The sequence below is a fragment of the Narcine bancroftii genome, chromosome 9, assembly GCF_036971445.1.
Source record: "Narcine bancroftii isolate sNarBan1 chromosome 9, sNarBan1.hap1, whole genome shotgun sequence".
Lineage (NCBI taxonomy): Eukaryota > Metazoa > Chordata > Chondrichthyes > Torpediniformes > Narcinidae > Narcine > Narcine bancroftii.
In genome coordinates, this window is record NC_091477.1 from 82,319,396 (window position 1) to 82,344,540 (window position 25,145).

General features: G+C 35.3%; 1 protein-coding gene across 7 annotated transcripts in view; it reads right to left on the bottom strand.

The window, feature by feature from the left end:
- The window catches only part of gigyf2 (GRB10 interacting GYF protein 2), a 107,571-nt gene that overhangs the window by 57,953 nt on the left and 24,473 nt on the right, over window positions 1-25,145 (bottom strand). For 2 of the 7 annotated variants that reach the window (XM_069896637.1, XM_069896636.1), the window contains exons 6-15: window positions 22,951-23,059; window positions 20,060-20,089; window positions 19,355-19,395; window positions 18,690-18,773; window positions 11,104-11,280; window positions 9,145-9,344; window positions 6,338-6,479; window positions 5,356-5,514; window positions 3,862-4,034; window positions 1,503-1,662 (exon numbers count right to left, since the gene is read on the bottom strand). In XM_069896637.1, the coding sequence (XP_069752738.1) occupies window positions 1,503-1,662; window positions 3,862-4,034; window positions 5,356-5,514; window positions 6,338-6,479; window positions 9,145-9,344; window positions 11,104-11,280; window positions 18,690-18,773; window positions 19,355-19,395; window positions 20,060-20,089; window positions 22,951-23,059 (1,275 nt within the window). Of the gene's footprint in view, window positions 1-1,502; window positions 1,663-3,861; window positions 4,035-5,355; window positions 5,515-6,337; window positions 6,480-9,144; window positions 9,345-11,103; window positions 11,281-18,689; window positions 18,774-19,354; window positions 19,396-20,059; window positions 20,090-21,841; window positions 21,910-22,950; window positions 23,060-25,145 lie in introns of all 7 variants that reach the window. The other 5 variants (XM_069896642.1, XM_069896638.1, XM_069896640.1 and 2 more) reach the window with 4 other exon arrangements.

Genomic DNA, 25,145 nt, shown 5'->3' on the forward strand with positions numbered 1-25,145 from the left:
TGGTAATGGAGTCTCGGACAAGAGGGCAGAGTTTCAGGATTGAAGGGCGCCCATTTAAAACAAAGATGCGGAAAAAATATCTTTAGCTAGCGCACCTCTGTAATTTGCTACCTCGACTGGCTGTGGAGGCTAAATTGGTGAGTGTATTTAAGGCAGAGATTGCCAGGAAACTGAATAGTCAGGATATCAAAGGTTATAGAAGAAGGCAGGAGAGTGGGGCTGAGTGGGAGAATGGATCAGCTCACAATGGAATGGCGAAGTGCTGATCCTATATCTTATGTTCTACTTTTCACACCTAACTTATTGTGTTGCCCTATTCCTTTCTCCATTTTTTAAAATTTCTATCATATATAGGAGATAATAATTACAACTTGGAAGCCATCTTAATTTTAAATTTGACATTAGAATAGAGCAAAGGTGAGGTTGAGGAGTCCAAAACTCAGAATAATTTATGTCTGTGCACTTGTATCCAATTATTTTTCCACTCTACAATGGATTCAGATAATCAGCAAACTGGGCTCCAGGTTCAGTGAGTAAATTAAGGAATATTAAAAGATTATCCCTCCAACTCATTTTACAATTTTACATCAACTCTCTATATTACAAATCACTGAATCCATGTACAGTGGAACCCCGTTATAATGTGATCGTTTGTGTCCCAAAAAAATAGCATCGTTTAAAAAAAAAGAGGTTGCGCTAAATCAGGGTTTCAATAAAGTGTTGTTACAGTTGAAATTAAAACACAAATTGATTTTTAGTAAACCACAAATGGTGACTTCGCTGGCAGGAAACAAAAAGTCTGCAACAACACTGAATGCTCACAGCTTAAACCTGAGCTTCAGCAGTACGTTTAAACGCATTTAGAAGTAGTCATTGAATTCGGACGCCAGCCAGGAGTGGCAGCTCAATGCGGGATCAATGCCAGTCTTCGTTATACATAAGCCCCCATGCAGCTGGAACCGCTCTGCCACTGCAAGCACAAGGGAAATGCAGAGCGGTTCCAGCTGAGTGAGGGATTATGGGTAAATCGCACTGAACTGTCACTCCTACCCAACCCACAGGTCCAAGGACTCATCGCATTATATCCGAATTCACTTTAAATCGGATCGCATTAATTAGGGATTCCCCTGTATATCATGTCAACCATAAAAGCAAGTGTGCTGAGGCATGACCAGCAGCATTTTTATTAACAAGTTACAATGGAATTGGAAAAATAATGATTTTAAAAGAGCAAATTGAATTATTATTTGCCCATGTCATAATCCTTTATTGAAAATTTATCTGAAAATTAACAATTAGTGTGGACTCCCCAAGAAATGCTTCAGAAATGTAATTTATATGTAAAAGGTGTAGTACTCAGCTGTCACAAAATCTGTCTTTTAACTGCAACAATTAACTTGAAATTTATTTGCCTGAATTTCTAAATGTTTTACAATACAAATACAGCTTTAAAGTCAAGATAATTGAATATTACATATTGCTAACTCTATGATCCTTTATACCTTGTATTTCTCCTTGTGGATCTTTATAAAACCACTTCATAGCAGCTTCATGAGATAACGGTAAGGTAGCAGATTTAGTCCGTTGTTCCTGAATTTGTGTCGATAGTCTTTCATCTTCTATGACATTGTCCTGTAAAGATGCTACCATCTTCTCTGCTTCCTGAATAGGAAATATATTATTTTCATTGCATAAGAGAGACTGAGTATCAGATGCAATTTAGTTACATAAACTTAAATTGATGTACATGTTTTTATTTCCCCAAATTTGGACTGCAAAAACTTTTCAAAACATTTATTTTTTTTCCCCACCTTCAATAGTCCAATTTTAATTGTTAAGTCATCAAGTCAGTCAACCACCAAATAGTCCATATTCTTTAAAGAGTCATAATTAGTCAGATGTAAACTTACCACATTTTTCCTAATGCCATTTTTACATGTACAGAATGTGATATCAATACACAGTATGATTGAGCCACATCTCCATCGGGCACACAAAACTCAAAACGGTCAACCAGTTTACCTATCTCGGCTGCACCATTTCATCGGATGCAAGGATCGACAACGAGATAGACAACAGACTCGCCAAGGCAAATAGCACCTTTGGAAGACTACACAGAGTCTGGAAAAACAACCAACTGAAAAACCTCACAAAGATTAGCATATACAGAGCCGTTATCATACCCACACTCCTGTTCGGCTCCGAATCATGGGTCCTCTACCGGCATCACCTTCGGCTCCTAGAACGCTTCCACCAGCGTTGTCTCCGCTCCATCCTCAACATTCATTGGAGTGACTTCATCCCTAACATCGAAGTACTCGAGATGGAAAAGGCCGACAGCATCGAATCCACGCTGCTGAAGATCCAACTGCGCTGGGTAGGTCACGTCTCCAGAATGGAGGACCATCGCCTTTCCAAGATCGTTTTATATGGCGAGCTCTCCACTGGCTACCGTGACAGAGGTGCACCAAAGAAGAGGTACAAGGACTGCCTAAAGAAATCTCTTGGTGCCTGCCACATTGATCACCGCCAATGGGCTGATATCGCCTCAAACTGTGCATCTTGGCGCCTCACAGTTCGTCGGGCAGCAACCTCCTTTGAAGAAGACCGCAGAGCCCACCTCACTGACAAAAGACAAAGGAGGAAAAACCCAACACCCAACCCCAACCAACCAATTTTCCCTTGCAACCGCTGCAACCGTGTCTGCCTGTCCCGCATCGGACTTGTCAGCCACAAACGAGCCTGCAGCTGACGTGGACATTACCCCTCCATAAATCTTCGTCCGCAAAGCCAAGCCAAAGAAAGATGATTGAGCAGAGCCAATGAGGATTTATGAATGTGAAATCTTGTTTGACAAATCTACAGAAGACATTTGAAGGTGTATTTAGCTGAATAGATCAAGTGAACCAGTGCATTTGAATTTTCTGAAGGTGCCATACTGAAGGGTAGTTAACAAGATTACATGGCACTGGGGGTAACAGGTTTGACTGCTGTTAACAGACAGAAAACAAAAGGAACGAGTCTCACTCAAGTTGGCATGCATTAATTAATGGGATAGTGCAAAGTTAATGAGCAACATGACATGTATTGTAATCCACAAAAATGTTATGCATTTTTTTTAAAATGGGAAACATGGATCTTCAAAATGGATCTGAATACCCTTATACACAAGATACTGAAGGCCAACATCCAGGTGTAGCAGGCAGTAAGAATGGCAAATTATGAAACAAGATTTCTAACGAGAGTATTTAAGTACATGTAATTATACAGTGCTTTGGCATAACAACACCTGAAGAGAAGTGTATAATTTTGCACTTCCTACAAAAAAAAATTTGCTGTAGGAATGGAGTTACATAACTAGTTCCTGAGATGGCGGACGTGTCACATGAAGAGACGCTGAGTTGAAAAAAGGTTCTAGAGTTCTGAATGAAAGGTGATCTCATTACAAGATACAAAGTCTTCAGGGGCCTCGAAAGGATAGATTCAAGGAATTCACTTTTTCCAGCAGAGGAGTTCAGAACTAGAGATCATGGTCTCAAAAGAATAATTCATTAAGAACTGTAACGAGATCAAAGACTTTCAAAGAGTGGTGAGGCTTTGGAAATATCTACCTCAAAGGGCTAAAGGCTTAGTCATACACTACTACAGGCTGAACACAGATTGATATCAAAAGTATTTGAGAGATAGTGACATAATCCTGCTTTTAGATGTTATAGATACCTACGATGTTATACAATGAAAATAAACAATTTCTCATTTACAAATTGGGATATACAATGAAAACTATTCAAATTATGATGGATGTTCATATATGATTATGGGAAAGAGGATAATGAATTCTTATTTTTCCCCATCATGTACCTGTTCAAGGTGTTTAAGCCCTTCGTCATCATCATTGTCCTGAGGTATATTGCGATTTGCCATGGTTGAAGGTGTAGATGGGGGAGACACTGAAGATGCATCGGCAACGGCAGCAGTCGGAGAGTGATTCCTAGGCAGAGCTGGAGATTTCCGGTTTGAAGAGGATGAGGTTTCTGTCACGAAACCACAAGTGCAAAAATTTATGCAACCGCAAAACAACTAACTTCATATAATTTTACATCTTTTATTCCTCTTGCCAAACATTAGTAATGAGTTGAAGATATGGGTTACAAAATCAACAAAAAAAACCTCTGACCATCAGTCATTGGAACTATCAGTTTAATGTGGATTTTTCAAGCTTTTTTTTTCTCCTTATTTATCCAATTATCTTTCAAAATTCACTGTTGAATTTCTTCCATCATTCAATCAGGATATGTTAGGTCCTGTGTAACAAAGAACTTCTTACCTCTAACATTTTTTGCATCTTAGATTTAATTGGATTTTAACTATTGTCTGAAAGACTATTTTCAAGGTTGCCAACCAACATTCCATGATGTTGCACCTACTTGTATTCCCAGTGAATCGAAAATTATGAAATAGAATTTAGTTTTTTTTACAACTCAAAATAAAATAAAATCTAAGTTTTCAGCTAGAACATTAAAGTTTGGATTCAGCGTTCTAAAAGTTGCTCGTTAATGACATATTCTGGTGGTCACTAGAAGTAAAATTTAATGATTTAAATAGGTCCAAACCATGCAGCATTAATTTTCATTAATTTTTTTCTTTGATGAAAGCAGCCATTCTAAAACATCATTCATTCTAAAAATTTCCCTTTGTTAGACAATTTATAAGAAACAATTCACAATTCAGAACAGTCTGACTCCAAAAGAACAGGTGCTCTATTGTTTAAAATTAGACATTAAAAAAAAATCAAATGGATCAGGGATGGAGTGGTACTTTATTAAGTGGTACTTTAAGTAATGGGAATGGAATTCTCATGTTTCAATGGCTATCTTCTGATTACTAAGTTTTGCGTTATTACAACATGGAACGGATAAATGAAATGAGAAAGCAGCATGAAAACATCAAACGTGAAGAATCTTATGAAATATGTGTGAAAATACTAGATTCCAACTGGTTTATGACTACATCAAACTTTGGAAATAAAACCTGAAAGTATAAATCATAAATCTATAGCATTTATTGTTTTGAAAAATACATTCCAAAATACTATGAATTATTGCTCACATGATCTTTTTCAAAAAGGACCAGCTCAGAACAATTCACCTGATATACATTATATCTATACCATATCATTTTTAGATGCTCTCTAACATCACCTTCATAAGGAGAAAAAACATTGGAAAAAAGACTGCATAATTTTCCTTATCATCCCTTCTGTTCTAAATCTCTGAAAGATTGTCAAGATAAACACCACAATTTAAGTACTTTCTAATGCTTTAAGATCTTTCAGCATTTTACATACATCCATACCTTCACTGGCAGATCTACTTTGTTGTGCATCCTCATTTTTTTCTGGTTTGTTTTCCTCCTTTTTAGGTGGGCTGGAAACCATCGCTATCTCTGGTTCTGGAGGAGGAGTGGGTGAAGTTCCACAGGCAACATTTTTGGACTCTTCTGTTTTGTTTATTTCTGTAAAATCATAAATAATTACCAACCCACAGCACATTATAGAACAGTAACAGTCTAACTTCAGCAGGAAGTTTTATAAATAGGATTCTGCTACCAAACATTACTTTTTTTATATATATATATATACTATGACAACTTAACAGATTCTACCTAAAACCTTTCCAATGTCACCTTCTCACATCTTCTGTGAGACCAATTTGTCAATTGATATGAATGGACTTGGTTTACCAGAGAAAAGATGTTCAATAATAAATAACAAGAATTCTCCACCTTGTGGAATAATTTGAGATCAAATAATCAAGAATTCATCAGCAATTTAATGAAACTAGTCAGCTCCTTTGACATACATAACTGAAAAATTTGTGGTCCAATGCAGTACGTGGCAAGTTACCTTTTGTTGGACAAATCAGCAGGAGAAAAACGTCTACATCAAGGTAATTCTAAAAGAAGTATGCATGTGAAGATGTTTGTTAAGGTTTAAATCGGCCTAATTGCAATATAAAAGTAATTTTGTCTTGACCATTTTGTGAAAATATTCCCAAAGCAAGATATTGAAGCCAGCATCTTTCGAAAGGAAGTATAGGAGAACATTATCAATAAAATCAATTTTAAAAATGTGTGGGTCATAGCTAATCATCCTTCAGCTAAAGTTATAAAGTCAGCTTAGTCAAAGATTCAACAAAATCTAAATATACACCTGGTGAAAAGTACATTAGCATTATGACAGATAAATCTAATTTTTTTTTTAATTTAAAAGCTCAATATTTGTTGTATTTGCATTTAGAATCTTAATTGCTTTGGGAGAAGAACAACTGATATGTACCTTCATCGATCTCCTTTTTGGTGTTCTTGTCAGGCTCCTTAGCTTCTTTTTCACTTTCCTCTGAGTTTAATCTTTCTTCTCCATCTTCCATCTGCTTAAAATCTAATTCCTGTTCTTCTGGAATAGGTTCTTTTGAAGTCTTCTATAAATCCATAAAAATTAGATAAAAAATAAATAGTTAAAAACTGTTGATAATCAATAAAGCAAAATATGTAAATTAAATCTTGATAGAGATATAGTGCATAAAAGAGTTAGAAACCCAGGTACCAACTGGTACAAACATTCTCATTTGAAGAGTCAGTTCTGATTCAGTGGCAGGACTACCGGGTCAACGTGAGGAAGTTGCATGTTCCTTAGGAAAGTTGGATGCTTATTTCAGACTGACAAAGTAATCCAGGATAATTTTGGGAGCCATTGTTTCGATAAGATATTAATCAAGGGACCATCTGCCTTCTTAAGTGTAAGCAAATTCAAATGAGAGCCATCATAATATATGTCCAACTTTTCTCACATAGCTGATTCACTTCAAAAAATAGATTTGCAATCTTTACCTATCCCAATATGCAATAACAAACTGAGTTGCCCAAATGATTAAAGTTCTTTCAATGTTTGAAAAGATGGCCCTGAGAAGTTGGGATGTTTTGTGCAATCTATTGCAATTTAGAAAATTGCCTATCTGATAAGACAACACTTATCTAAATATCCACTTTTCCATCACGAGCTATGTCAACCACAAATTATCTGCAATCCTCAAAAAGCTCCAACATTTCATCCATTATCATTCCCTACTCTAATCTCAGATAGCAAAGTATATTTTTTTATTTTATCTATAGGGTGCAGGTGAGGCTAGTTTTAACTAACTGACCTCACTCTCAGAAGTTGAAATAGGAGCAATAGTGGTTCAGAGAAAAGAGATGCTGCTCACAACTCCAGATAGGTTGGTTCAATCCTGAACCCTAGTTCTGTTCAGTGTAGAGTTCACATATTCTCCCAATGACCATCTGGGTTTTCTCTAGCTATTCCAGTTTCCTGCCACAAACCAAAGACACAAGGATTGGCATATTATTTGGCAATTGTACATATCCTTTAGTGTGAGTGACAAAATTTAGATAAGGAATGGATAAAAAGTGTGGGGAAAATAATATTGCAGTACAGGATTAGAGTAAATATTAGAGTAGGATTAGAGAAGCATTTGATAAATCAGTGCAAGACACCTATAGGAACATTTCAGGGCAGTGTCTTAGGCTCAAACATGTTCACTTTGTTTCTCAAAGATCATGTTCACTCCAAAGTCATGTTAAAGCAGTGATACCCAAAGGAAACAAGGCCTGATCATCTATGATTGCCAATAAACATTTAGGTCACACAAGTGCCAAGCATTTATCTGCAACAGACCCTAAATATCTTTCACTGACATTGACGAGTTCTCATAAACCCATTATTAACATTATGGGATAAGGGGTTGGGAGGGAGAGATGCAGGTCATAATAAATCAGAAATTTAACTAACCAATTAAATGCCACAGCTTGAAGAGAAAAAAATCAGGAAGTTAAGTGACTTTTGATTTCTCTTTCTTTTCACATCTACAATGTATAAAATAGACTATTGTACACTTGCCCAGATGAGTACAATCTCATCCAGTTGCACTCAAAATGCTTGATATCCTAAGAAGAGCATCTATTACAGCCATATTGCAAAAGTTCATCATTCAAATTTATCAATTCAGACAATTTAGAACGATATGTATTTAAGGCCTTTTCTGCTGACACTTCAGTTTGACGTTCAAAGTTAGAGAAGATACATGGCATCACATAGAACCCTGAGTTTTTTTTCCCCCCTGCAAGCCAGGCAGCATTTCTACTTATTAGTCATGCAAAAATCAAAAAATGATATGTATACAAAGAGAAATTTAATAAACTAGTTGTGCAATACAGAAAAATATATATTCAGTAATAAATAATGTGCAAATGAGTCTCAGATTGAGTCTCTTTGTTTAGGCGTCTGATGGTGAAACATTGCAACTGTCATGTCTTGTGGCATCTATACCTCTTTCCTGATGGCAGCAGTGAGAACAGTTCACTACCGTAAATCCCCCTAGAATCTAGCACCTACAGGGATTGGTAGATGCCAGATAAGCAAGTTTTCCAGTTGCTTGAGAATGCATATTGAGTGAATGGAGAACTAACAGCGAGGCACACCAATTTTAAACCGACGTATTTTTTACCCATTTTCCACAATTTATTTTGCTGGTTGCTTGAAATCTGGATAACTTTTTTAAAATAATCAGACATGAGACATTTATCACCATTTTTACTCTTGGTTCAATATATAATGCTTTTATCCAATTTATAAATGTTTGTCCGAAGCCAAATTTAGCAAGTGTCTTAAAAAGAAAGTCCCATTCTACTCTATCAAATGCCTAAATTCTGGATAACGCTTTGCATGTCCTACAGTCATGAAAGGTTTTATGTCAATGTCAGTCATTTCTTATTTTACATATATCTCTCAACCCACTCATGATTTTTCAATACCAAAAGACAAATAAGCAATTATCCAAGAAATAGATATGATAGAATAGGTGCCTTACTCATCACACAATGAAAGTCAGAATTGTGGAAGTAATGTTCATCCTCCTATGAGAGTGTAATTGGGCATTAAGATGCAGAGATTCTATCAGAATAGGATTGCATGGCTGTTAACGCAATGCTAATAAAAATCCAGATACTCCAATAAGGGACTTGAATAACATGACCTATCATTCCAGAAATTTCCAAATCAAAACATATTTACAAATATACATTCCCCACCTTTAATGACATAAATGCTCCCGAAGAATCAAATGTCCCCATCTCCTCCTCTGCATCCTCTAAACACCATTCTGGCAAACAGTCCTTTTCATCATCCACACCACTACCTCCAGAGCGCACTCGTCTATAATTTCGTTCATCATCTCGATCTCGGTAATCAAATTCAAATCGTCTCCTGCGCTCCATAGCTTCCCTCCAACCTGTAGAACAAGCCCATCTGTTAAAAAGTTTGAAAACAAATTAATGCTAAAACACTGTAAAATCTCAAATTGTTACTGTTAAGAGGTAATAAGTCAAAAAATTCCAAGTAATTAATCTTAAGATTGTTGTTTGTCAATTAGGAATGGTGATTTTGGAATTAAGCAATTTCTGATCTGTGCTAATCCATGTATATATGAGAGGAGAGAATCTCCCATAAAATGTATTAATCCAATAACTACGATTTATTTGTTGACACTAGGGATGTCATGGGTTTCAAAATAATTATATTTTAGTGACTTTCATTTCACTGCTTTAACTATTTATACATTTATGTTAGTCTGCACCAAACCCCACCACACACACAGGATATTCAAAAAATTATTTACTGAAATCAATATTGTTCTACAACATGGCAGATAACCTTTAACACAAACTACCAGTGAGAATTCAGCTTTGATTTCCCCCCCCCCGGCAAACACAATGTCCATTCAGGTTCATTTTTAACAAATACTGCCATCTCTCCCTTCCTTCATTATAAATGCTACCCATGAACCAAACTGAATGTTGCTCAAAATAAAAATGGGAGCGAATTTTTGAATCTCATGTTCATGAAATTCACTGACAGTAATCACTAACACATCACCACTTAATAAGACCAGTTTACATCTGAAAAATATTTCAATACATTTTAATATTTCAATTTTATAAAGTTGCACAATTTTGAAGTAGGAATTGAAATATCAAAACATAATAAAAATTTTTGAAATACCTAAAATATGCTAGGCAATAATATGGCTTAATAAGAAATTAAATCTCAACTTCTTTCTTATGCAGCGAAGCAAAACACTTTCAGGGTATTATTAATGAGAATAAGTTTCAAATACTTGAAGTTTATCAATTCACCAATTTCTGGTGATTATACCAGAAGAAGTGCTGCAACTCCGAAATACTTGTAAGAACACAAAAGTGCTGGAGACAGTCAGCAGGTCAAGCAGATTCCATAGAAAGCAAAAGAACCTTGGACCTTTGTCAGGAGTGCCTCCATAGGAAGCAAAAGGCATCTGGGATGATCTATCAACTTCATTGCAATAAATACAAAGCAACTTAATTGCAAAAGATTAGTAGAATTAAGTATTATTTCAATCAGTTTTCTTTAAATATTGAATGATAAAAGAAAAGCTGGACTGATTCAGGTGTCATGGAGACAAATGATCAATTAACATTTTGGATCAGGATAAAGCAAGCATAAAAAAGGTAGAGAGTCTGCTGAGGAGGAGTCAAAAGGTGATAATGAAATGAGGGGGTGGGAGGGGAAGGATTGAAGAAAGTGGAGTGGGAACAGATAAAGGAGGACAGATGGAAATAGTTGAAACCAGATCAGGATAGGAGTTATCAAAACTTAGAAAACCTGATGTTCATGCCATTGGGTTCTACACTACCCAGGAGGAATATAATATGTTGTTCTTCCAATGTACATTGGACCTCACCCTGGCAAAGGATGAGGGTGATAACAGGTTATCTGGCCAACTACCTTCACTGTTAATGCTGTCGTTAGTTTAAAATTTGCTTATTTGAAAAGGCCATCTTTACATTTATTCACAAAAATATGCAGTCTTCTTTGAGCCACAATTTCACTTTTACTCATTCTACACCTGACCGACATCAACCCAAAATCCATTATGCATCAGGTGCAATATTACTCGGAGTAAGAAAAACCTTTAATATGAGCAGGCCAAGAAACTTGTCCAGCTCTCACACCTGCACTATGTGGTTGCCATCCATCACCTTCTCGACGATGCCCCGTTAAACGCCAACCTCCATCATCATCCTCACCATTCTGTTCATCTCTGCAAACCCGCCAATTCTCACTCTCAGACCGAGTAAATTCATGTTTTCGTGTGGATGATGTTCCCATTTCTTCAAATGTCGTTCTCCCTAATTACAAGAAAAATAATTTCAGTCTATTTAAATTGATGGAATTTTATAACAATTCAATCCTATTGAAAGATGCAAGCAGGTTGCATTCACTCCAGTTTGAATAGCCGAAATAAATTGGAGTTAATTTTCTTAGTTTAACTTTAATAAACTAAAATTATTGTGCAACTTCAGAATGAAAAGTCTTGCAGTTCAAACTTGTCATTTCTAATAATCACTGTTCAGGTTTGAATTCAGATGACAATAGCAGCTAGCTATTCTTCTGATTGATTTACACACCGATTATCCAACCCTCCAACTGCATCAATGAATTTTAGTCATATTTTGAAAAATGTCTGGTGGGAGCTGTTTATATCTAACAATGCCAAGAACTGACTGGACAGAAACACTTAACATTCTTGAAATAATGTATAGTTTTTGGTCATCACAGAACAGATACATTTATTAAAATATTACAGGAAAGGAAAAAAACAAATGAAGGAATAGAGGAATTGGATCATGGAGATTAAGTAAATTGAGGAGAGGCAAAAAAGGTTATTCATTGTTGTTTGGGATTTTCTAAATGGATAAGAATAATTTGATCCAAACATGAAAACCAAGTACACAACCTGCATTTGAATTCAAAATGATCACAAAAAAGAGAATTTCAATAATATGGATAGAACTGATTTATTTTCATTTGAATCATAAATCACTTTTTTTTTAATTATCACAAGAAATCCAAAATACATTAGCATACCAATAAAAACGGGCAAGGTAAATTAATGTTTGTTGGAGACATAGTGCAAGAACGAAGGCTTCAGAAACATGGACCAATAGGGACTGAGATTGGAGTTCTGCTGAAGTTGGTTGGAATGGATAATGACAAAGGACAACTCACGAGTGTATTTAGAAGTGTGGATTACAAAAACTGCCTGGAGGATGGGCACCAGCATAAAGCTGGAGTGATAGAACATTGGATGTAAGCAGTCTGCATGAAATCAAGAGGAAATCAGATAAATTAGAACACAAAGTTTAACAAATAAAGTTGATGAGCAACATGAAGAATGAGTCATGTGGGAAAACAATGAAAAGTCACTATTTAAAATGAAAAGGAAGGACTGGGCATTTAATAAACAACAATACAGTGTGTTCAGAAAAGTTAGGAAAAAATGTGAAAAAAGCTGGCATCATAGTTTTAAAAAGATATATTTCAGGGACTAAGGACAGAATGCACTAGTTTGGAGTTTAGAAGCAATAAAAGACGCTATCACATTGTTGGAAGTATTTCGTAGACCAGAAATAACAGTGATAGAAGAAAGCAGGAAAGTTTCATATATGTACAAGAACAATCGAGTGTGATCATTAATATTAAAGTAATTGAAGCAAGATCATTTTTGAGTAAAGGACAAAGGAGAAGATAAATGTCTGAAACCACCTTTAAGCCTGTGGGTGTTCAATTTCGCAGTCTTGAACCTTTTCTTGATGGCATGAAAGAAAAGAGACTATGCTCAGGGAGTGATGAATCCTTCCGTGCATTGGTGCTGCTTTTCCAAGGCAGTGGGAAAAGTGGATGGAATGAGGGAGAGGCAAATTTGCCTAATGTACTGAGCCACATTTTCTACTTTCAAGTTCTGTTCATGAGCACAGTATATTAATTGGAAGTAAAGCATCTTGCAAGTAGGCTTTCGATTGCACAGAAAGAAATGGTTGAGGAACAAGTGGAACATGCTCAAAATCCTTCATCTTCTTAAAAAGTAGCAGTTATTACTTAACAAATTAGTGTAACAATTTGGGAAAGGCACTGAACTCTGATTGCATGAATCCTGGAAAGGTAAGGAATTTCAGAAAGGAGAATGGCATCCCTGATAGTGTCGAAGAACTCAAAAACTGACAATGTTTGGGGTGCATGGCTATGTGAATGACTTAGACATGTTTTGATTGATCTCTCCGTGAAGAGTATCAAAAAGATAGTTAAAATTTTAAAATTATGAATTCTTCACTAAAAAAAGGAACAAAAGAAGTTCTAAGTAACCAAGAAAAAAAAATGAAGTTTCACTCAGCCAAGAACATCGAGTGAAAGCCCAAAAGGGAGCCAGCCCTGGCAGAGCTGGGGAGTCGGGACAAGAACTAAATATTATCCTGGAGAAAATGGAAAACTTGAGGAACCGATTTGTTGGCATTGAAAGTGCAATGAGAGATATGATTGAATTTAAAGAAATCATTGAAGTTTTAATGGAAAGAATGAGCCAAGCAGAAGTAGACTTGGTAAAGGGGGGGTGTGGCAAGATTACGTAGAGTCTAGATGTGCAATCTCGACCTCTCTGGCCAGACTTTTATAAAATACCCATTTTTTAACCCTTTGTTTCCAAGTTTAAATTTTTAAAATTTTAGTTAAAAGTATTAAGGAATTATGGCCACTAATGGTAAAAAGACTAAATCTCAAGTTCAAAAGAAAATACATTTTCGAAGTGCTGAAGATTTGAGGCCTAGACGACTTGAAGCAGCCCCAGGCTCAATTTCTTCATTGCCTAAATCCCAAGGATCGCCTGTGGAGGCTGAAAAGGGATTACAATCTGAAGAAGTCGTTTTTCTTCGCGAATTGATGAGAAGACAACAAGATGTGGGGGGAGACCAGCGGCGACTCCCTGAAGAAGTCGGGATGCCGTTGCTGGGAATCCAGACCCGCAGTAAATCTTTTTAAATGCCTTTTGTTGAATTACAGCAGGAGCTGCAGTTACCTTGTTCTGCCACCATGTCAGAGAGAGCAGAGCCAAGATTTATGGATTCACAATGTATGCAATTAAATGCAGTTATTCAACCTATGTTGACATCTCTAATGAATGAGATGGTTCAAATGAATGCTGGTATAAGTTCAGAATTAAATATGGTCAAGACACGTGTGGATGCATCTTTTGAAGAGTTTTTAAAAATTTCGGACTGCTTTTTTGGACTGTAAACAACAAGTGACTTCTAACACAGAAAAAGCGTTGAAGGTGGAAAAATCAGTCATAGAATTAGGAGATCATGAGAAGGAGCAAGAAAGAAAAGTAGATTATTTGGAAAATCAAAGCAGAAGGAATAATGTGAAAATTGTTGGTTTGCCAAAAGGTATAGAAGACAAGATCCTCTTCATTTCTTTAAAGACTAGATTCCGCAAATATTAGGGCAAGAATTTTTCTCTGGGGGATTGGCACTGGAAAGAGCCCATAGAGCTTTAAGAAGAATACCCTCAGCTGGTCAATCCCCGAGACCGGTAATAATTCAATGTCTGAGTTATTTGGATAGAGAGCAATACTTCGACTTGCAGTACAAAATGCAAGGAAATGACAAACCCCATTATTAATTCAGAATAGTAAAGTCTTTTTTTATCCTGATCTGAGTCAAAATGTCATTCAACGTCGATGTCAATTTAATCCAGTTAAAGAAGTTTTGTGGCGTAAAGGTTATAAGTCTACTTTTCGTTGCCCTGCAGTGTTGAAGGTCTTTTATGGAGATTATCAATTTCGGTTTTTTGAAACTGATTGCGAAGCAATGATTTTTTGCTGACTCATTGCCGGATATAAGAGGACAAAGACGTAGTCCATCATTATCTCCTAAAGAAAATTTTGGTAGTTATGGAAATGGCAGAAATGGGGAAAATGGGAATGGAAACAGTCCACCTCCTTCCGAAATGGGATCTTCGAGACTGGAGTCATTTGGATGAAAAGAAGAATTTTCTTATTTTATTTTTTCCTTTTGTTATTATGATACTTCAATGCCACTGGTGGGTGATCCACACCCAATTTTTGTTTAGGGGATTACTACCTATTGGTAGTTTTTTTTTGGGGGGGGGGGATTTTTTTATATTGTTTTTTTTATTAACTTTTTTCTTAGTTTTTAATTTGTGATTTTTTTATTGGAGGGCCAATATACGTTGATTTGAGTTTTTATATAAAGATATTATTGGTATTTAGTAATAATAGTAGATATGTCGAAGTTGAGGTTTGCTACTTTTAATGTTCGAGGATTAAAAAGTCCGATTAAATGTAAGCGAGTCTTGGCATATATTAAGAAAATGAAAATTGATATTGCCTTTTTACAAGAAACATCAAATATTACAGGATGGTATGGATAAAAAGGGTTGGGATAGATCTAAAATTAAATGGGAAGCTGATATTGGTTTTACTTTTTCTGAAGAGGATTGGTTAGATATTTGTTATGATAGTGTAACTAGATTGGTAAATGCACGTTATGCAATGATTAATTACAATTTTTTACATCAATTATATTTTACACCTGAAAATTTTAAAAAAAATATGGTTTAATGAATCAATTTGTTTTAGATGTGGTGATATGGTTGGAACTTTTTTTCATGCTGTTTGGTCATGTATACATATACAATCTTTTTGGAAGAAAATTCAATCGTTTTTAGAATATCTGTAGAAGATTAAAATAGTTTTAGATCCAACAGTATTTTTATTGGGTAGTTTGCAACCTCTGAAAGGTTTGGGATAGATAAGTTTCAGCTTGCTTTTGTATATTTAGCTTTATCCATAGCAAAAAAATGTATTGCTAGTACATGGAAAGATACAAATATGATTGATATTAATAGATGGCATAATGAGATGAAATATTGTTTAATAATGGAAAAAATTATGTATGTTTCGCATGATAATTATAATTTTTTATTAATAAGTGGTTTTTATACTTGGAATATTTACATTTCAATTTATATTGATTAGATTTTAATATGTATATTTAACTTTTTTTTAATATTCTTTCTTTTTTCTTTTTTTATGGCTCTCCTTTAGAGAGTTGGCTGAAGGGGGGATCTTTTCTTTTCTTTTTTTATATATATATATATATAAAAAATATGTTCATGTTTAATTGCTGTATATGTCATATATTATTTGTTTATTGAACGAATAAATAAATATTTTTTAAAAAGTAGACTTGGTAAAAACACAAGATAAGCTAAAAACTTTGGAGAAAGATGCGAAGCAATGGGAGTTGAACAGACAAGGTCTGCTGGACAAGATCAACCACAGAGAATTTTAGCAGACAAAATAATGTCTGAATTATTGGACTGAAAGAAGGAATCGAGGGAAAAGATCCAGTGAACTTCTTCTAAATACTAGTGCTGGGAAAAGATAAATTCAGAGAAAAACTGCTCACCGGACCCTCAGACACAAGAGAGCTGGCGATCAGCAACCACAACTGATCCTGGTAAGACTTTTGAGTTACCGGGAACAGGAGACAATCCTGGGAGCAGCATATGAATACTGGCCCGTCCGAGACTGACCATGAAAATGTGCTACTTTTCCAAGATTTTAGTTCTACTTTTTTGATTAAGTAAAGGAAGGAGTTTGACGATGTAAAAAGAAAATTGTGTTCCAAAAACTTGAAATATTCTGATATATCCTGCTACTCTGAGGGTCAAAGTAGCAGAAGATAATCGATGAACGAGGTGGAAGTCTTCATGCAAGGCTTATGAAAAGGCTATAAAGAGAAAGACTGTGAAGAATGTTTACAATGGAATTAAGTAAAAGTTATATTAAAAAAATCTTGTATTTATTTTTGAAAAGTCAATTTTATTGAAATGTTCACAGGGAGAATGGCACCCAGAGAAGAGTATCTATAAAAGATGGCGCTAAAGGGAGGGGTTCTTCTTCCTCGAGAGATTCCATGGGCTTTTTTCGCAGGCTTTCAGAGTTTCCTGTTTACGTCACCATCAGGGCAGAGACATTATATGATTTTTTTTTAAAAAGGGAAAAGATCACTGTATTATTCAAACAATCAGAAAGGTTTAAATGTTAAACAATATTTGTTTAAAAAATCAATATGGGCAGAACGCTAAAATGTATTAGTCTTAATGTTAATAGGATAAATGGTATGATGAAAAAGAGATGGGTCTTGGCACACCTAAAAAAAAATAAAAGCAGATATAGTCTTTCAACAAGAAACACACCTTAGCAAATCGGAACATGCTAAATTAAAAAGAGGATGGGTGGGACAAGTAATATCGTCTACTTTTGGCTCAGAAGCAAGAGGAGTAGTGATTCTAATTACAAAAATATATCAATAATAATAGAAGAGACACTGACTGACCAAGCCGGAAGATTTGTAATAGCACATTGTAAAATTTATGCAGAACCATGGATGTTTATGAACAAACACTATGTACCAAATTATGATGATGGAAGCCTTTATGAAAGATATCTTTTTAAAAACAGCTGAGGGAAGACAAAATATACGGGTTAGAGGAGACTTCAATTTCTGTCTAGATCCAATGCTGAATAAATCAGCCAGTACAGTACAAGGGCAAAAGCTGCAAAAACGATACTATCATTTCTGAAGGATTTAAATTTGATTGATATATGAAGGCAACTTAATCCTTAAAGAGACTATATATTCTACTCAAGGGTAGATGATTCACATACAAGGAATGATTCTTTTTTAATGTCTGCCCAGTTAAAAAGCAGACTGGCAAAAACAAAATATTTGCAAAGACTGCTATTAGATCATGCATCATTAACTTTAACTATTGCAATAATGGAAAAAACAAAGAAGTGTGTATAGATGGTGTCTCAATGCCACACTGTTGAAAAGGAAGGACTTTTGTGAGTTTATTAAAAGACAAATAGAACTATACTGTGAAACTAACCTTCCCTCTATGATATGGGATATGCTTAAAGCTTATCTAAGAGGACAAATTATTTTTTATACAAAATATCGTGAGAAAATATGCTACAGAGCATGATGGTCTAGAGAAAGATATAACAAAATTGGAAAAATATTAGAGAACAGCGTCACAAGAAAAATACAGAAGGTGGGAGTGCAAGCTACCACCAAATTGAGCAGGGTGAAATGAATTAATTGGCAGATTGCTAGCACTTGAGAACTGGAACATGGTGAATTGAGTAGTACTCGAGGCTAATGGTTGGGATATGACATTTGATACATTCAACCTATCTTGACCATGCATAACATCATCTAACAACGTGATATGGCCAGTAATGAGGTTTGATATTTCACAATAACAATTTCTGATATCTTGTCCAAATAACAGTATCCTGCCTCCCTCTTGACCCATTGTATATCCTTTTTCCACTATCTTCCACACCAAAGTTTCCAATTTCATACATGGAACAGAATGAGCTCCAGATTATCTATAGCATTTGGGGCAATCACAAAATACAACTCCTTGCAAACAGTCTGCAAATCAAGCTTAATGCTGGATATTGGTCAATCGCTCATAAAATTAGGCCCTTGCTTATTCCACACACACAATGATCAGGCAGCAGCCTTTACTATGCAGCAGCCAAGGACTTATTCCATTAAGTTGGAGATGCCTGAAGATAGCTTCTAGCTCACCAAAAAAAAACAGTTCACCAACAGGTTCAATTTAATTTTGGTAAATTTCACTGCAACAGTTTTGCAAAACATACCTGATTTTAAAGGGAACCCAGAGGTCGAGAGGAAATCACTTGGAGCACCTAGGTTGGAGTGTTGATCCTTGGGATGATTCAAACCTGAAATAAAAATGTGTACAGAATTTAATCTGCTACTTCTTGCAAAAAAATGTAGTAATATAAGATTTTTGAAAACTAGTAATATTTGATGCAACATCAGATACAACACATAGATTCAAATGTACACATGATAGAGGAAATTAAGAACTTATTAGAAATATATTTTCAAGGATAGCTTTTAATATTTTTCAAAAATTCTCATCACGCTATTTATGATATTGAATTAAAGTTTCTGTTAGAACTATGTGGTTAGCAAAAAGCAAATGTGACATCCAATGTGAGCACAAACTAAGTGTAATGTACTGCTTAAACACTTCATGCAGTAAAGCAATTCAGTCACAAAATTTGGTGTGAAATTCCAATTAGGTTAGCACCAAGAAACACAACTTGAAAACCCAGCTCACCCAGTCAGCTTCCTGCACTTAAAAGACAGATTAGATTTCAATCCAAGTTTTACAAGTGAAAATTAATGTTTCTCATGCAACCTTAAAATCCTTAAATGAATCACGCAGTCAAGACAGCACAAGACCTTCTGGAGCAATTCAAAGTTAATGAGTTCATACTTCAAATGTAAAACTGACCTGGGTCCTTCCGCCCTGGTTTGTCAAACCGTCGTTCTCCTCTATTAAAAGTAAAAGCAAGTTACATTTGTTCTAGCAAAGACCCAGAGTCAAAACAGAGGAGATTATTTATTCAACATTAAAACCATTTTAGCCATCTGGTATAATTGAACAGTGCTTTTAATCTTGTCTGGCATCTTTCATAAGGAGTCTCAAATCTACATAAAGGGATATTCCAACCATCTATAGACAGGTCCTTAAATATTTTCTGATAATTAATCAGGTTGTATTTAATGATATGCTTGTTAAAATCAAAAGTAGTACTTTGTTTTTCTATGCTATTGCATCTCCCATAATATTGCTTATGAGGAGCCTATGCATATATAATTTTATACATCATGTTTTTTTTAAATCTAAGATTTCTTCAAAATTTAGAAAAGTGAGGGTGCACGATTTTTTTTAAACTACTTAACTACAGTTCTAAAAGCTTCAGTAATAATACAAGTTGCACATTGACTTGAAATTACCTGAAATGTTGGGGCTATTACTTATCTTTCCTGTAGCCAGGAATAACAATGAAATAAACAGGAATTTTACTACAGGTATTAAGAAAAAAATATTTTATTTTTGGGGCATCAGTTTAGCACATACTTCGATTTGCTCATCTAATTCAATATAATGTACATTCTGCTCATCTACTCTGCAGGCTGGTGTGTACTTACAAACCTCATTGTGTTTCTTTTTGGAGGGTTGACACTATTACAATATAGGAAATTAAAAAGAAATGCAATGTTTAAATAAATATGCCACAAATTGATGCTTTAATAGAATTGCAACCTTTTCAATGCAGGAAACAAGAAACTTCAATACTTATTGGGATGTTAACAATCTCCAAGATGTAGGCATTTCATTTCTAATATTTACAAGCAATAACTGACAAAAATAATGGAGAAACTCAGTGCTTTTACATTTCTGCTGTCTCTCCCCCCACCCCCCCCCCCCACAATATAGCTCGCAGTTGAAGCTTATATAAAAGTTTGAAGTCTTGTGTTATACAGTAATATTTCCGTTATCTAGAATTCAAGCAATTGGCAAAAAAATTGCATAAAATAAATAGGTAAAAAATAAGAAAGTTTAAAATTAGCACCCCTAGTAGTCAGTTCACCAATCACACAACACGCAAACTCAATCAACAGTAAAATTCACTTATACACCATCTACCAATCCCCATAGGTACCAGATACTGGGGGTTTTCTGTATATATGATAAGAATAATGCTGACTTTTCAGGATTTTAACTTAAAGCACTTACCAAAATAACCTTTTCCATGAAAAATTTTAATAGGAAAATTTCAAATCTATTTACTATTCACTACACTAATTCTTTAAAGTTCAGCTTCAATTAGTTAGAATTGATCAATGATCAAGTTAAGTTGCAAAATCAAAATCTCTGAAGCCAACTTGGCTTCAGTAATAATACAAGTTGCACATTGACTTGAAATTACCTAAAATGCTGGGGCTGTTAAGGATTCATTTACTTATCCTTGCCGTAGCCAGGAATAACAATGAAATAAACAGGAATTTTACTACTAAGAAAAAAATATTTTATTTTTTGGAACATCAGCTTAACTACTTTGATTTTCTCATCTACTCTGCAGGCTTGGGTGTACTTACAAACCTCATTAGGAAAAGAGAATTATTTAGAAATTTCTACTAGATATTAAAAAACAATGCCAATAGTTGTAATTTAACTACAATGAAAAAACATATCAAATCAATTCAAAACAGCAAAATTAATTCCAGAAGTACCCTATTTTAGAATACTACTGTGGAATTCGATAATACTCTTCAATTGCTACATTTAACAATTTTAGTTCAAACATTTGGATGGAATATACCCCAAAAAAAGTTCAAGCTCTGGATGCTTGTGCATTTTAAATTACAAGGCTGAATGTAGCCAAGGCACAATTTAATTTGTAAATTTATTCTAATTTTTTTTAAAAATCCTATGTCCCTATTTGAGCTCTACAAAGGAACAATGAAAGGCACTGACCATTGTACAACCTGTCAAATTAAAAGTACCGGTATATAAAACAACATTAAAAAAATTAAAACTACAGCCTCAATGTCACTAATTATGGGATATGCTTCAGGCCAGAAGATACAACTTAAAACCACATCTTTAAGCATTGGTTGCATGCAATAAGAAAAACAGATTTGATATGGGTGTGCTACACATTCCAAAATGTGGCTTTCCAGTACTATTTTTTGGGAACATTTATTTTCTAAATTTACTATTTTGCAAGAGAAGGCAGAAACTTCAAGATCATATTAAACATTAAGTAGTGACAAACTGTATTTATATTATTTTAAAACTAGAAAGAGAACCAAATATTTCATCAGCGAAAGAAAATATTTAGCCATTGGGAAATGAATCGGAGAGAACATTTCCTTGTCAAAAAAGGAATTTAAAGGGATCTTGAAAGTGGAGAAGAAAGTAGTGCCTGACCTGTTTCTGCATCTATGCACACACGTGTTCATCCTCCTGTCCCCGTATAGCTCTAATACAAAGGGCCCCTATCAGAGGAATTTAGGATTCAACACTCATTTGAATAATTTAGGATTCAACATTTATTTGGATAGAATTGATAGAAAATAGAGAACTAAAAGTGATGTGAAAAAAAAGAAAATCTTTAAATGTGTGACAAAAGAGGTTTGGTAGGAGTATACAATTGTTTGATAATATCAAGCTTTATAGAAGTAAATAGGTTAGTCTGAAGACAAATGGAATAGCTAAATCAAAGCAAACAATGGCACAAATGAACCAACTGTACATGGGTTGAGGTTAGATCAGAAACATCCAATACAAAAGAGGATGCAGTATTTCTTTCTGATGTAAGCATATTGGCTCAAACATTTGCCTCACTAATAAACACATTAGGAATTTTAACTAGATTGGTAGCACATTGGTAGGTAGGTTAATTGGCCACTGTAGATTTCCTCCAGTATGTGTGTATGAATAGTAGAAGCTGGTTGTAGTTTCCGAATATGTGAGAATAGACAATGGATTAAGGTAGGGTGGTTCATGGTTAGCTTAGATTTGGTGAGCTGGAGAGCATGTTTCTGCTTTGACTTGTTTTGTGATTTCATGACAGCTGGGGTATAAAGTTGGAACCATGAACAAATTAGTGAAATTAACTTGACCTAACGGTTAGCATAGTGATTAGTGAACCAGCAAACCCAGGTTCGAATCCAGCATTGTCTGTAAGGAGTTTGTACATCCTCCCTATGTCTGCATGGGTATTTTGGTTCCTCCCACCCTTCAAAACCTATGGGAATTGTAGGTTAATTGGTGTATTTGGGGGGCACAGGCTCATGGGCTGAAAGGTCCTGTTACCGTGCAGGATATTTAAATTTATTTTAAAATTTAAATGAGATGGTTTAAACAATCTTCAAAAGCCTACTTAATAGGATAATAAAAGTGGCTCAATAAAGACTGAAGCAAACATGGAAACATTTCATTATTTTATGACTGTTAATATCATTCGAAATATTAGTTTTTAGAAAAGTAACTGAATTGGAAATGTCTCACAGTAATGTTTTAATACACTAACTCACCTTTCTTCCCAACTTTGAGATCTGTGCATTTCTCGAACTCCTCGACCAAAACCTACTTCACCTTCATCAAAACTTCTTTGGTAAAAACCACTTTCACCTCGTCCTCGACCTGAGGATTTTATTTTTTTTAAAACAGAGCTGAGGAATTTTATATAATACCGAAGTTTCTATCAATTTTACTATTGTGCTATCCAATTTATATTTAAATACACTGTAAAACATGTGTCTACATTGCAAATTTCAAGATAAATGTATACTGGAAAAAATATCACTGTATATGGATGAAAAATAAAAAAAATCTATCAATCAGAAAGGCATTGGGTTAAATTTTATATTTCATCTAGTTCCCTGCAGACAAGTACAAGACAGCTGAAACAGGGAAGAGCATACAGCAAACTTTGTCCTAGACCACATAGAAAATGGAAATGAGAAAGATTTAGGCAGACTGGATTGGGATATGTTGTTTTCTGCAAAAGATGTGTTAAGTAAATGGATGGCCTTTAAAGGTGAAATCTTGAGAGTGCAGAGTTTACATGTTCCTGTTAGGATTAAAGGCAAAGTTACAAGGCATAGGGAACTTTGGTTTTCAAGGGATTCTGACAATCTGGTTAAGAAGAAGAGGGAGATATATAGCAAGTATTGGCAATAAGGAGCTACTAAGTACTTGAAAAGTACAGAAAATGCAAGAAAATACTCAGGAAAAAAATCAGGAAGGCAAAAAGACTTGCTCTAACAGATAATGCAAAGGTAAACCAGAAGGGGTTCTATAAGTATATTAACAGTAAAAGGAAAGTAACAGACAAAATTGGTTCCCAAGAGGATCAGAATGGTCCACTATGTGTGGAGCCTCACATAATAGGGGGAAATCTTAAACAGGTTTTTTTGCATCAGTATTTACTCATGAAACTGGCATAGTACATAAGGAAGGAAAACAGAGGCTAATGGAATATAGGAGGAGGTGCTTTCCACCTTACAGCAAATAAAGGTAGATGTCCTTAGCAACAGATGAGGTGCCAGAGGATTGGAGGGTAGCTCATGTTGCCCCGTTGTTTAAAAAAGGCTCCAAAAATAAACCAGGTAATTAAAGGCCAGTGAGCCTGACGTCAGTAGTAGGTAAATTATTGGAAGGAGTTCTGAGAGATAGGATATATAGTTATTTGGACAGTCAGCATGGCTTTGTTTAATGGATCTTGTACAGTTTTTCGAGGTTACCAAGAAGGTAGATAAAGGAAAGCCATGTGGATGTTATCTACATGGATTTTAGTAAAGCCTGTAACAAGGTTTCACATGGGAACATTATGACACTAGGTATCCATGGGGAGGTTGTAAACTGGATTCATAATTGGCTGTGTTGGAAAAAAACAGAGTGGTGGTGGATGATTGCTTCTCAGACTGGAAGCTTGTGGCTAGTGGTATGCTTCAGGGATCTGTGTTGGGGCCATCGCAGTTTGTTGTATATATCAAAGATTTGGATAATAATGTGGTTAATTGGATCAGCAAGTTTGCTGATGATACAAAGACAGGAGGCGCTGTGGACAGCGAGAAAGATTTTCAAAGCTTGCAGAGGCATCTTGACCAACTGGGAGAATGGGCCAAAAAATGGCAGATGGAGTTTAATGCAGATAAGTGTGAGGTGATGCATATTGGAAGGGCAAACTAATGTTTGTAAATGAAAGGGCACGGAGGAGTGCAGAGGAGCAGAAAGATCTGAAAATACAGATATGTTGTTCCCTGAAGATGGTGTCGCAAGTGGACAGAGTTGCAAAGAAAGCTTTTGGCATCTTAGCCTTAATAAATCAAAGTATTATAGGAGTTGGGATGTGATGTTGAAATTGTTTAAGACATTGATGAGGCCAAATTTTGAATATTGTGTGCAGTTATGGCCTCCTAACTACAAGGATGTCAATAAGATTGAAAGAGTGCAGAGAAGATTTACTAGGATGTTGCCAGGTCTTCAGGAGTTGCATTACAGGGAAAGAGAGAAAGAAAGATTAAACGGGTTTGGATTTTTTTCCTTGGAGCAAAGAAAATGAGGAGATTTGATAGAGGGTTGTAAGATTATGAGAGGTAGAAACAGAGTGGGTCTAATTGGGCTTTTTCCACTTAGATTGGCGGAGATGAATTTGAGAGGTCATAGTTTTAAGCTGAAAGGGGAGAGGTATAATGGGAACATTAGGGGAAAGTTCTTCACTTAG